The 15,007-nt window shown below is 33.8% G+C and overlaps 1 protein-coding gene across 2 annotated transcripts in view; it reads right to left on the bottom strand.

Moving 5' to 3' along the window:
• Window positions 1-15,007, bottom strand: part of L (zinc finger protein Lobe) — an 813,940-nt gene that overhangs the window by 101,296 nt on the left and 697,637 nt on the right. Inside the window, exon 1 of one of the 2 annotated variants that reach the window (XM_081761547.1) lies at window positions 6,285-6,905. The exons of the other annotated variant lie outside the window; for it this stretch is intronic. Within the exon in view, the coding sequence (XP_081617673.1) occupies window positions 6,285-6,378 (94 nt within the window). The 5' untranslated portion in view covers window positions 6,379-6,905. Of the gene's footprint in view, window positions 1-6,284; window positions 6,906-15,007 lie in introns of those variants that run through there. 2 annotated transcript variants of the gene reach the window in all.

A 15,007-nucleotide genomic window follows, 5' to 3' on the forward strand; every position in this document is an offset into this window, starting at 1 on the left:
AATCAGAAGAATCATGCTATAAATTTGACAAGATTATGATACAATTAATATGAAATAAATATTAAATTATGAACTCAGGTGCTGCTGATCTGTTAATGAGGTGGCTGAGTTTGTTTTCTGCACACTGGATCCTCGATTCGTAGTTAAACGTTTATTTTAAAATTTAAGTACCTTTTTAGAAGTAATCGCGTTCCCCTGGGAGTACTCGTACCCCAGGTTGAATTCAATGCTCTAGGATAACGATTATCAATTTTAGGAAATTTACGTAGTAAAATGTTCAGTATAATCATAAATAAAATTCAAGAAATTCGAAGTGCGGAAACTACAACTGGAATTAAATATACTCTGACAAAATATTTTTCAAAGCTGCGGTGGCATAGTCCGTGAGGCGTCTGCTACCAACTGAGGGGCCCAGATTCGATCCCGGTGGGGGTGGAAATTTCTTCTCTTTCTTCTTTCATTCTAAGGTGGCTTAAGAGCTCAGCCAGGCTCTGTAAAATGAATATCTAGGAGCAAAGGCAGATATCTAAGACCATCTCTTCGTATCTGCGCCAAAGTAGGACGTGTGGACACTTACCTGCACCTAGTCCTAATACCTCCTTCGACAGCCCGGAATGGAGGCGACCTTTACCCTACAAATTGTTAAGTGTGGACCACCATCACTTTTGGACAGAATGTACAGTAAAAATCGAGTTAGTTAATGCAGGTGATCGACTCAGTCGATCCGAAGATATACCTCCCATATGTATTTCCATAGGAGATTATTGAAAACGAATTACCCCTTGATAGTAAGCAATCCAATTGTATATAGACGTCGTGATGGTTGCATACCGTTCAGTTACGTTCAATATTCTACCAAAACTTCTTCACTTGCTGTGGACGCGACACTGTTACTTGTATATACAGTAATTTATATTAAACATCACAGAGTTATTAAGAGTTACTGTTACTTATTTTTCAGATATTTTTCTTTTCTCTTTCCTTTATGTTATCAATTCTAAACTACTGCAGGCTAAGTTGATATCAGATTGTCTTTCAGTATTGTTTTACGTTTCGTGGTTGACAAACAGCATGTGTGTAGGTTTCCTCGGTGCGCTTCCATTGTCTCCCACTTTCGTCATTCCACAACTATCATCCATCTCATTAACACAGTCTCCCCAAACTCAAAACAAGTCTTTAAAAATTTGAATAGACTCTATTTAGGTATTTTCTCACCCTGGGCCGAAGAAAATTTTTCGGTTCTATCTCCCTTATTTATTTGTATTGAATGACGTGTAGGGACACGGTGGCTCAGTGGTAGAGCGCTTACTTCTCGTGCGTGAAGTCCCTGGTTCGATCCCCGGCCACGTAAGTTTGCGGTGGACAACATCGTGTTCGTGGGTTTTTTCGGGTACTTCCGTTTCCTCTCACTTTATCGTTCCAGAAAGTCTTCCATATTCATTCACTTACTTTAATCATTGTCTCCCTTCACCTAACAGGCATAATCGTGGGACGTTAAACTCAAAGATTTCAAAGATTATGAGTTATGTGTAAACAAAAACACAGAAAAATTAATAAAAGAAAAAAAATATAATGTGTCTCTAGGATAAAAAAAAAAAGGAAAAATCTCTATAACTACTAAACGCTGCACTGCTCTACGGAAAACACAACACAGTGTTGTGAAGAAGTTTTCAACCACAGTCAGTTCAATAATATCTGGATAACTTCTGCTTTCTGCATATCATACTTCAGTCTCTATTTTTTTTAAATATGCCGCCCTGGGTTGAGGTCCCTGTGACCAGTGATGATTTTAGGATGTGGCCTAGGAGTAATTCATATCTCCTCAATATGGATTCCCAGTATTTATTTAGTACTAGTTTTCATTCTCAGTAAATTGAAACTCCGTGAGGGAAAAATCTTCTGAAATCACAACTGCTTGTGGCTCGTGCGTAATTACTGTCTGAGTACACATAAATAAATAAATAAATAAATAAATAGTCAAAAGTCATAGACTCAGACACGTAAGACTCAGACTATTTCAGATACGGGGAAAAGAAGGATGGTAAAACGCCATTATATTCTATTCGAGAATTGTAATATTTTAAAATTTATCATTACCTTAAAGAAAAAAAGACAATATCGTAACTTTTCTCTTTATACCAACCTTCGTTATTTTTCACTATAGTTAAGTGATTTTATTCCAACATCAGTATGTTTTGCAGAGTATTGTACAGTTACCAGGAAAAGCCAATGGGTCGCGATGGCTCAGTAGAAGAGAGCTCATCTGTGGTGCAGAAACACTATATGCGTGGGTTTTCTCGGGGTTCTTTCGTTTCCTCCCACTTTTTCATTCCATTATGATCACTTCTTTTAGCCTCTGTGCATAATTATAGGGCGTTAATCTCAAAATTAAAAAAAGTAAAACTAGTATTTCCTTAAGGTAAATGTTGGTAACTAACTTCGAAGTCAACATAATGAATACATTGAATATGAGTTTTTTATTTCTGTAAGCTAATGATATGTTTTTTCTTGTTTTTCAAAGTTACATCAGTTGGCGAATGTATTTTGGAGTTACACAGTGGGAAGATTTCTTTGTGTCATTATACCATTTTTTTAAAATTAAAGTATCGATTTCGCAATCAGCATACTGTAATAATAATAATAATAATAATAATAATAATAATAATAATAATAATAATAATAATAATAATAATAATAATAATAATAATAGGCACATATGACTAAGTGGTTATGCTGTTAACACATTTTGGCGCAATAGGCAATGCTTCAGAACCACTACCCGCTAAAAAAAAATGCAGTTTTTCTGTTGTAAATTATGACACAGCCACATTGGCATGTGAATATAGCATTTAGTCGCTGCTACATGAGAAACAGACTGTTAAATTCACTATTATCACATGATTACTCGAATTTAAAAAAAGTATATTTTAATGTGTAATTCAGAAATACCCATTTAGGAAATTTGAGGTACAATAAATTAGTTTATTTAGTAATATATAAGAAGTGGGAAAGGGAGCTAAATATGCCTTCCCTAAGCTGCATGCTGGGCTGCCCTAGGTTCAAGCCTACCCAGCCTAGCTGCTAATCGAAATCTGCTTCTCAACGCAGAAATGACCCAATAGTTTGCAAGTGCTAGAAAACTACTATGTTGTACAAACATATTATTGTACTTTATTCTTTTGTCCTGTGAATAATCACTAAGTGCTCAGAGTAATTTTAATCTCTCAAATCGGCATTTAAATCCCTATTTTTCTACCGTCCTATCAGCGTTATTTAAGTAATGTCCTGCTAATAAGACTTTTAAAGTTTTTATTTAAAGTAGAAAGCAAACTCTATAGGTGGCACAGAAATGCCATTTTTTTTAATGCACTACATTTAGCGAATGTGTGCTCGAGACCCCACCCGTAGGGTAGGCATTTAATTGGTACGTACGTACTTGAGCTTCCGGCTTGAAGGGTTGAGTTTTGAGCAAACCATTTTTTTTTTCTTTTTTAGCTATTTTTAAAATCTATGTTAGTTTACATAATCGTTCCCTGTTCGTTTCTCCATCACACTAACCGCTAACTTTACTCTTTCCTGTTCCTTTCAAATGGAACAGAGCTGAACAAAAATATATATTCTTTTTTTTAATAGTTGTTCACATATTATATTTTATTTATTTTTTTAAAGAAAATAATGTTGAAATATAAGGAGGGTTCTAGCGATTATTGACATGATAGTATCAGGTTTGACCTTCAGAGTTTTAAGGTAATTTTAACTTACAACAGTGCAGTGTCTGATTACTTTAATCAAATACGTATATTGATTAGTTTTTTCAGTATATGGAAAACGAGATCTGGCGAACAATTATTCTCAACATCACTTTATTTTTAAAAGGAAAGAATAAGTAATTACTATTTATTATCTCCCAGTACCAAACAATCCCCTCCCCCCAGAAAAAGATGAAGTCTTGAAAACATCACTATTAGAATTCCAGAATAGTTATAATCTTTATCATTGTTAAAAATACATTCAAGAAAGGAAGAGAGAGGAACATAACTCAGTTTTATTCTAACACATTAAATAAAAATTATTAGGCATAGTGTTTTAAAATTTAGGGTTTCTTCATTTGTTTAAAATAGGATTTTCCTAAACTTTACTTAGATTTCTTAAATTTTTGTAATTTTCTTCGTCTGCTGATGCATTTGAAGTCAGATTTAAATTTTTCCTCTAATTTTTGTCTCAAAATATTAAATATATTCCAATCAAAAATTTTCTTGTACGCTTTATATCTGGAGAACTGCATATAGTGTAGCCAAAATCAAACTACTAGTTAAATCAGTATGAAGTGCTTATTCCGTAGAAAATACGAAAACTCGATTCAGGGGCCGTTCAAAAAAAAAAAAAAAAAAATGTTGTGGCCCCTGATCCAATAACTAATTATTGGCCAAGATCGCAACTTTTTGATCCATTTTTTGTTTTCTTAATTCCTTGTTGTAAAAGTAATTTTATAAACTTGTGATCATTTCCGAAAGAAAAAAAATTGCAAATATCAATTGATTCATACATAATTAACTTAGTTTAGACCTACAGATAATTTTGAATTGGATTTCGTTCTTTTTTTCTATTTTCAAAACGTATCAAGTCATTGGCATAGATAAATTTTGTACGTTTACGAAAACATTATTTTAAAACTAACTTCTAAACTAAATTCCCTGGAGTTACTGTCCACGAAGGGCTATGGCTGGCAATAAGGTTTTAGCTAGGTGATATGTGGTCAGTATATTGGCTTCTATCACTGTTATTTCTTTTGCTTCTAGACCATCAGAGTTTGCTTCCTATTAATTTAGGTACCTAATCAATTGTCTCATTATGAATTACGTACTACTCTTAGAATTACGTAACCTTACCGGAAATCGAACCTGGGACCACATACACTAAAGGCATCTGCGCTAACCATTTGGTTAAGCTAAAAATTTATTAGAAAAGCTTAAGGACTTAATAAGGGAATAGGGTATTTCATTATAATGAATGGTGAAACTCTTAACGAAGTATGACCCATGGTAGTTCTTATAGGTAGGGCCTAATGTAGTTAGTCTAATTATTCTAAATGTTATAGTAAATATGGTACTGAATATTTAAAAAAAATGAATGTTCACAAGAAATTACTAACTATAACATAATTAAAACCAAGAAAAAAGGATTTTGTCAATTTATGATTCGTTACAAAGAAAGATTTTTATTTCACATAAGTCTATCCGTATTTCCTAGTCAACTAGTTTCATATTTTCAGTCCACGATTTCGTCTTCGTGGTGTTATTTATTAGCTATCAATAAGAAAATCGATCAATTAGTGAGGATATTTGGCTTAATACTGAGATGTATTGTCACGAATTCGGTTTCTACATTTGTAATCAAACGGAAGGCAGATTATATATTGTTTCTTGAATTAAATCCAGAAAAATCCAAAATACAATAAAAGTTATATGTATAGTGATTAACAAGAAGTATTTGTCAACGCCTTATTATTACTTTTGGTAATAACTTTGCATAAATATTACCAATTCTGATACGGTTTTCTGAAACTTACTCACAACTTCCATATTTTCTGCGTCAAAAAGAAAAAGAAGCACTTAATGTAACAATTCAAAAACTGTCAAAGATGTGAAGATGCTGATGTACACTTTTGATAGAATCGGAGCATGATATAGAGAGAAATTATTACGAGAAAATGTTAGATTTCCAAAATAGATAAAATCTTGTTTTTAAGAAAAAAAAATCTTAAAATTAGTATCTAGCAATACCGTTAAAACATTTGAGTAATCATTAATCGCAAAAAAATACAATTCGAATTTTGAGTCAAATAATCGATCGTGATTTCGAATAATAATTCGAACCATTATTTGTTATTTGTATAACGATTGTGTAAAAAAAACTATTTCGTTCGATACATCGTTCTAATTTAGTATGTTGTTTCTATAACACAAATGCTTAGTGAAATTATTACTTTCAGAGGAAGAAATAAAGGATATCCTGTTCTATTCTCCAATAGTTAAAGTTTTACTTTTTTAAAAAGTATTTTGTTAGAAACACAAGCCATAGTTTGAAGCGCATTAATTAGAACAAAATCAACTATTTTTATTTTTACCTCATGTCTTCATTACTTAAAACAAATGACATACATATATTTGTCTATATGAAGGCGAATTAAACATGTAATTTACATTTATACATAATGAATAATATGTTTCTGTTTTTATTAAGCTGTTATGAATTTTTTAAAAAAAAGAAAAAAGAGCTCCTACCTTTGATGTCTTGTTCTGTGACGTGATTTTCCTTGTTTGCTTGGATTTTCTCAATAAGAAGTTCCAGCCTTGTACTGTTTCCCTTAAACAACATGATGTTTCAGGAACCTCAGTACAGGGGACAGTGGATTCCACCACGTCCCTTAGTTCTTTCAAGTCCGTGGGACTCGAACTCAGAATCACTCCACCGCAAAACCTCTGTCTGGCACTACCGCTCCTCTGCGTTTCGAGAGTAATAAAACAAGTCGGAAAAGCAAGTTCCATAGGCCGCACATAAAAACTGTTAACTCCTTCGAGGGTTTACGGATGCAATTACAGTTGAATACATGTATATGTGAGTGAATGAAAACAACATATCATGTTACTACTAAGTTCTTCTTCGTGAGCGCCAGGGGATGCCAAACACTTTCAACACATCTGGATAAGTAGAAAAAGTTCTCACACGACTCTCTCTGAAAAAGCTTGTCGTCGTGAGGTTTTGTGGTCACCAGCTCGGACGCGTGCAACCCCACGTCTGATCACAGCGACGGTCGCCGCTTGTCTGGCTACTGTCCGGCTCCCTAGGGTATCCCACACCCTCCGTCCACTTACTCTCCCCTTCTCCTCTCGCTTGCCCACGTACCCTCTCCAAAGTTTGCGTCCCCTAAGTGCAGCGCCCTGTGTTGTGCCTCCCGCGTTGTAGGGTGACGCTCTCCCATTGGCTGTGGCCAGCGTCCCAAGGGGCGGAGTCATCTCCCTAGGGGAGCAAACGTCGAGCGGGCTCCTCCCCCCTCCCCTAACAGACTCACTCGAAGTGCAGCTGTTCGCGAGACAAGGGGCGGTGTGGGTAGCCAAGTGTTGAAGAGGCATCGGCCTCACGCGAAAACCCTCTTCCTGCTACAGTGGTGCCAATTGATACAACATAACTCCATGTGATGTCCTTTCATTTAACATTGGTTCATATAAACAAAATAAAATTTCCAAAAAATAATCACGCAGCTATGGCAAGTGTATATGTTGCTATTCCTTGTTCTACTTTGGGTTTATTATTGAACGTCATCTAAGGTCTTGGGTTCGTGTATTTAATAGTGATTAAACGATTTTTTTAAAAAAAAAAAAGATCTTCATGAATAATGCATGTTAATGTATCGAGTTATACTATGCAATTTCCATTGAGTTTTATTTTTATCTCTGTCTTATTTTTACTTACAAAAATAATTGGTGTTCTGATGTTACATTTAGCACGATGCGATTATGTCAATGTAGATTAAAAGAGCCTCCCGTTGGCCTACTGGCTACTGCATCCACCACCTTTGGTATACGGGTTCAATTTCCCGTGGGAGAGCTTTGAAAAATGTGTACGCATTACTGTGGTTCGGATTTCACCTTACACTGTAGGCTAGGTGGTGCGGGACACCTGAGTTCAATTCCCGTTGGGAGCTCATGTGGTTAGTATCCCATGTTAAGCAGTAGGTACACGTCTCATATAGCCTCGGAACCAAAAGACGCTAAATTCCGAATCAACTAACCAATCATTAAACTGTAGGTTCATGTATCATACAGCCTTGTTGCTCCAAGGGAATGCTAAAGTACAATGCAGGGTAAAGGAAATGGAGTCAAGTGCTAGTATACGACAATATAAAATTAAACTGGATAAAAAAAGAAGGAACGGAAAACGGTCGAAGAAACCCACGGACACAGTGATGGCAGACACAAATGCACTTGGATAAGATCGAACCAGCGACGATTTACAATAGGCATGAGTGTTCTAGCACTGAGCTATTGTGCTCATTACATGGTAATGAATAACATATAATAGTCTTGAAAAAGAAAGTTGCATTTCATGGTGTTTGATACTGTATACCTAGGTATACTCTTTGCGTAATTTTATGCTGCAATACAGACTATTTTCGACTTCTCTCAATGAGTCCGAATCCTGGGTGCGCATTTACTCCAAAACGAACATGCATCTTTACATTGCAAGTTATAATTTCTTCGTTCACGAATAATCCCTGTTTCGACATTAGTACATATAAATTCTGGTGAACAACATCGTGTCCGGAGATTTTCTCAGGAATTTTCTGTTCCTCCTTTTTTCCTCCATTCTACCAATTCTTCAATTATCTTTAATTTTAATTTATCATCCATCTTATTTATTATATATAGATTATAACCACGGAATATTAAGCGAATATTTCGTTTCATTTCATTTATTTTATTGAAGTAGCGTGACATATCAGAATGAGGAATGAAAAGAAAAAGAGAGAAAAAAAAAAAAACTATACCGAATAGAGTAGTTAATTTTATTCATAAAAAGGGGAAACCACGGTAGAAAAGTCTAGAGCAGCCACTGTAACATTTCTTTCTTGTCAGTGTCAGGACGTAAATACCGGAATGGTGATCTTAATACTTACGTAGAGGATCTAAAGACTTACTTCCAAATATTCCTTATCCTTCCTGTTAATATTGTTAATAAAATAGGCCTATACATTGACCAAAAATAAGAAGAAATGCTTTTAAACTAATTAAGTTAAAATAGAGTATTATTATTATTATTATTATTATTATTATTATTATTATTATTATTATTATTATTATTATTATTATTATTATTATTATTATTATTATTATTATTATTGTGATAATTCATGGAAATTAAAGAGAAGGAATAATCTGGAAAAGTACTGTGGTGTAGCGAGATTTGAAACATGTGGACAAACATCTCCGAGAAAAATTGTGCAGGAGAGGCAGTTAAATGGCTTCGGCTCATTTTGCACCCACTCAGGGTGTCACGAGAAATCATTTAAAAGGCTTCAGCTTATTTTACTCCAACCTAGGACAGCTGGAGAGTCAATTTAAAATGCTTCAGCTCATTTTGTAGCCACCTAGGCCAACAGGAGAGGAAATTTAAAAAGCTTCAGCTCATTTTCACCCACCTAGGACTATTTATTTATTTATTTATTTATTTAACAACCACCAGATACAGCTCAGAGGCCATTTTACACTGGATAACTAACAACAACAACAACAACAATGGAAAGGATTTGGGAAGGCATCGGCCAGGGCCTGTTTAGTAGGTACCATCCCGGCATTTGCCTGGTAGAACTGGGGGAAACCCTGGAAAACCCCAGTCAGGATGGTCGGCAGCGGGAATCGAACCCACGACCTCCCGAATGCGAAGCCAACGCTCTACCACTTGAGCAAATAGGAGAGGAAATTTAAAAAAAGCTTCATCTCATTTTGCACCCACCTAGGACGACATAAGAAGAAACTTAAAAAGCTTCAGCACATTTTGCACCTACCTAGGACGACAGAAGAGGAAATTTAAATCAATATAAGCTGAATTTGCACCTCTTAGGACTATCTGTGCATGTGCTCTATTTCTTCACTCATAAGGTTTCGTTTAATGGAAACACATTAATCATTATGAGAATATGAACAGTACTGTATAATTGTATTGCCTGAGTTTTTCCTGAGTTCTTTCTAACCAATAATCAAGTGCGCTAACCATATATCCATGAGAGTGATTACAAGAAGTAGTCTACAGTTTGTAGAGACGAACTGACAACCATAGTTCTCTTTTGCTAGGCTAAAATGAGAATCTACGACCTAGCATCTTACAGTGCTTTATTAGGATGTTAAAAAAAATGTACTTGACATTGTTTATATGCTTTGTCAAACATCGGTTTATCTTCCAACCTATAAATATATTAATATAAAAGCATAAATGAGTAAATATGAATTTTCAAAAAAAAAAAAAATCATACTAACAACTACAGCGTGTAATTGGTAATGTCATTTTTATTTGTAAACACACAGCATTGAATTTATGTTAGTTATTTATGTAATATTTTTTTTAAAAATGTCATACTTTAAAAAGATCAAAGTTTTACTAAGTATAAACTAATCAAAATTCAACCTTAAGACAATGATAAATAATCAAAACACTTCAAATAATAGTTTAAGTTTATATCTTCATAGCAGATCTTATTTCAAATACATTAGTATAAACTTCTAAATTATACACATATGGTAACCACAAATCTAACTTAATATTTTCATAGCAGGGCCAACAAGAGATGGTCTCTGACGTTTCTTACTACATGCGAAGGGACAATGCAGCCCCTACGTTGATACCAGTGTTACCAACCACGGTCAGTCTGTCTTACACTATTAATAAAATTGCCACTATAGATGCACCGAGAAAAGCCTTGACGGATTTCGTTAATATTACTTTTGTCCTTGTTTCATTTTCAACACATAAGTTACTATAGCTTTAAATATCTACTTATTTCTTTGGAGCTAGATACAAGATCGTCAACCACTTTGTCGTAATCAAACGTACACGATGTTTCTTAGTATGATAGAAGAAAATCTTCTAACAAATCTTGTCCAAGCAAAGGACGCAAAGTTTTTATTGCTTTTGATAATTAAATTACAAGATACTTGAGTACACGCAAGAGTTAAAACATACATATACTATACTTTATACTAGTCCTGTTAAAATTCTAATATTCCATTATTCGAAAATTCAAGTAATGGATTCAAATAATACTCGTTGTCAAATATTGGTTATTCAGATATTCGAATAACAGAAGAAAAAAATATTTGAATAATGAATATTCGAAATTACTTTTACAGCACTATTTTATACAACGATGGATATAATGAACCATGTAGGTACTCTCGCGTGTATAAGCCGCACTTTTTTTCACGAAAAAGCAAACGAAAATGTAGGATGCGGCTTATACACGCGAATGATTTAAAATGGTTTAAAGATAATTACGGTATTAATTTTTTGCGTTTGTTGTACGGTATTTACCGTACATCACAAGAAACACGTATAGAAAATAAATCTACAAAGCCACAATCAGACGAAACAACAATTCAATACAGGAACAAACACGTTAACTCAAATACCGCTATTGTTGATTTGAATCAACAATTACCGGTAAACGAACAAAAGATTTTTTAACGGAAGTAAAGTTAAATTTTAAGGGTGCGGCTTATACATGAGTGCGGCTTATACACGCGAGAATACGGTAATTTGTGAAACAGATGCAGTGAACAAACTAGACATTTTACACTGTTTTTCAGCTTTATATTTTCATCCATCTTCCTCACTCTCAATACCTTGCTCAGCTTCGTCACTTACAATATCCTCCCTTTTACATATTGGTTGATTATAGTCTCTGTAATGACGAGAAAATTGGAGTAGTTGCTCTCGAATTTCTTCTCTTCCCACTTTACAATAACTAGCTAGGGTATTGATAGTACAATCGCGTAGTTCTCCTAGCTTATTGATCTTATGGAAAGGGGTAGGAACTAGCGAAGCAAATATACTTTATCAATGTTTCATGGCAGACAAATCGATAATATCATTGCTGAATTGTCATATTTAAATTATTTTAAAAACACTGTTGATGGGAAATTTTAAAAAAAAAAATCATGTCTCACGGGAGCACGATCTTCTATAACAACTGTATGTTGACAACGAGCCTCACCAGTAACTGTGGTGCAAAAAAACCGCAATATTCGAGACCTGATCGTCTATGGAACATTATGATGTAAATAAACTTGAACAAGAAAATGTTCTATTTTGAAAATTTAATTAAATTAATTAATTAATTAATTTTTGAGTACAGATAGAAGTCAACAGGATATGAGTTAGCTAGAAATATTTTCCATGCTGTTCTCCTCTCTGCGGTTTAATGGGGTCCACCTCTACCTAGAGTTGGGTTGGGCCCATCCTGTATTTGAATGGCCAGTCCGCCCCTGATTGGTACTAAGGTAATGAATAATTGATAATATTAATAAGAACGATTACTCTTAACTTAAACAAAAGTCTGTTGGGTTACAGCCCTCAAGAGGCTATTTATGATCAATCAATCATATGTCTTGGGTTATATGTAGTCAGTATTTCACTTCAAATTCGTGTTATTTATAGCTTTCTAGGCCCGAGTTTGATAGTTCTGAATTCAGTTTCTTTAATGCTAATCGTGTTATGCTTCACTGTTAACTGTACAGTGGTAGTAAGGATTTTTTTCGGAGACTTATTGTAATTTTAGTAACCATTCTTACATAATGCTGTTATCCTGTCTAATGTCTAATAAAAGCGTTGAAATACTGCTTGTGAGAATATATAATAGGCTATATGCACACAATTTTGTAAACTGACTGGAACTTCCTGTAATTAATCATAGAGTGCGAAAGTGTAAAATAATCAAGTTTTCAAAAAGTTACACATTTTTTTCATTAAACTACAAGTGTCCTGTAAAAGCAACGAACCAGAGGGAAACACTCTGCCAGTTCAACACTGTTATCGGAGTTACAGCGACTCAAACAAGAAGATAAATGTTGATATTAAAACATTAACAACTTATTTTTAAAGAACGTTCTGTCATTGTTTATTTTACTATCAAACGTATTACTTGTGTTACACATCATTAAGTATGACAAGACTATAATAGCAAGAAGTTGACTATGTTTCATTGTAATTTAACAGCTAAATCTTACAGTACAGTACTCACTGATACATATCCTTACTGGTAGACTTGCTGCTCAACAACAAGGAACTTGGAGAGACATCGAATATTTTTACATTGTAATAGTTTGTAAGTAGTAAATTTCCTTTGTAAAATCTTTTATGTAGACTCTATATAATGTTGCGAATTCGATTTATTTCAAGGAAATCCATGTATCTATTTTGTCTATTGTAAACGGCGATCAAGTCGCATTAAGTACCATTCTATTCAGTGCAAATTTTTGAGCTCCTCCATGGCTAAGCGGTTAGCGTACGCGCCTTTGGCGTGGGAGATCCGAGTTCGATTCCCGGCGGGAACTCATGTGGTTCGGATTCCACGTTAATCAGGAGGTCCACGTCTCATATAGCCTCGCTGCTGAACGGGACGTAAAACTCAAAAATCAATCAGTGCAAATTTGAAGTAACGTTTTTAAAATTATCTGAATAATCGTTATTCGAATATTTTTTCTACTATTTTTTTCGAATATTCGAATATTCAAAAATTAATTTTCGATATTCGAATTCGATATTTGAACAACTGTCCGAATAATTATACAAACAATAAATTTTATTCTAATATTCAAATAAAAAATATTCGAGTATTCGAATAATAAATTATTTGAATTTTAACAGCAATATTTTGGATAGTGTTGGCCAAGAGACAAAACGAGACGAGAAATAAGGTTTTATCGTATCGTGTCCTAAATTTTGTAGAGGTCTCGTCTCATTTCAATTTTCGAATAATTCTTCCTTGTGTCATCTCGTCTCGTTTGTAAATTTATATACCTAAATACTAAATTTAGTCAGTCCTTGATTTTTTTTTAACTTCACCTAGAAGTAATTAGATTCCTTCCGCGTCACTACAGGTCCACAAGGAATATGATATAACGACAATTACAACATTTGAATCATATCGAGACGAGACAAGTAATTATCTCGTCTCGTGGGTAACACTAGTTTTAGAGTTCCAGAGAAGAGGCTATAGCTGAGTTGATTTTGAATTTAAGCCCCTGCCAGCAGCGAGGCTATGAGACGGGACATATTGATTAACGTGGATCGTAACCACATGAGATTCCGCCGGGAATCGAATCCGGGTCTCCCACGCCAAAGGTGCGTACTCTAATCGCTTAGCCACGAAGGAATTCGAGATGCTATAAGATCTGTATAATTTATAACGACTCTATAGAAAAGCGTCGTCAACCTGGTCCGTCTGGTAAAATATAAGTTACGAAGCGATAATAACTTTTCTTTATGCAAGAATCAACTCAGATATTCAAAGATCATTAGCCTCACCTTTATTGCTTGATATGTCTTAAATATTCCTTTTTAAAACCGTGAAATACATAAATTCACTTGACTAGGTCAACACATAACATGTACATAGCCACAACTATCCCATAATAATCTCTTACATATATTAAAAACATTCTTCTTTTTTGTTAATTTAAAATGAACATTCTACTAAGTATATTACATATTTATGAGCACTTTTTGCCCACGGTACAGGTAAATATTATACAAACTAAAGTATTTCGTTATAGAAAATGTCGCCCGCCAAAGGGACTGAATATAAAAGTCATGAGTAGGCTTGGCTTTTATATTCAAGAACCACTGGTCTGATTAGATTAATGTTCGTACATTACATATGTTCTTTATATTTTGATCACACCTCGTATATAAATTAACCCTCATATATATATAAAATATTAGTTATTATCATTCACATAAATACATTTACAATAAATCTTTGATTTCATTAATATTTCTCTTTTATTACATTATTATTTATTCTTTATCATTAAAAACATCGTCGCTTAGAAATATAATTAACGAGGGTGAAACACAAATTATCAAGATTACTAGTTTCGATCATTATTACAAACGATGATGTGACAAATAATATTTATTCTTTTTCGGGCGCATTGTATAACAAATAAGTTAGATGTTGCAATTGTAATGTATACATAGTAGCACTAAGATGTCATAAATAAAGAAGAATTTCATTCAAGGTAGTTATTGAATAATTGATTTTATAGAATGGATCTTATTCTTAACATAATCTTTGACAATTAAACACAAATCAATCTGATATAAAGTAATTTTTTTTTTGCCTTTAACTAATTATAAATTGAATTATGATTCTTCACATTAATAAGAAAGAATAAAAATTAAACATAACCTACGTTTGAATAATCAAATGGAAGTAAATAAATTTATTTTA

This window comes from Thermobia domestica, chromosome 1 (genome assembly GCF_964235325.1).
Source record: "Thermobia domestica chromosome 1, izTheDome1.hap1.1, whole genome shotgun sequence".
Classification (NCBI taxonomy): Eukaryota; Metazoa; Arthropoda; class Insecta; order Zygentoma; family Lepismatidae; genus Thermobia; species Thermobia domestica.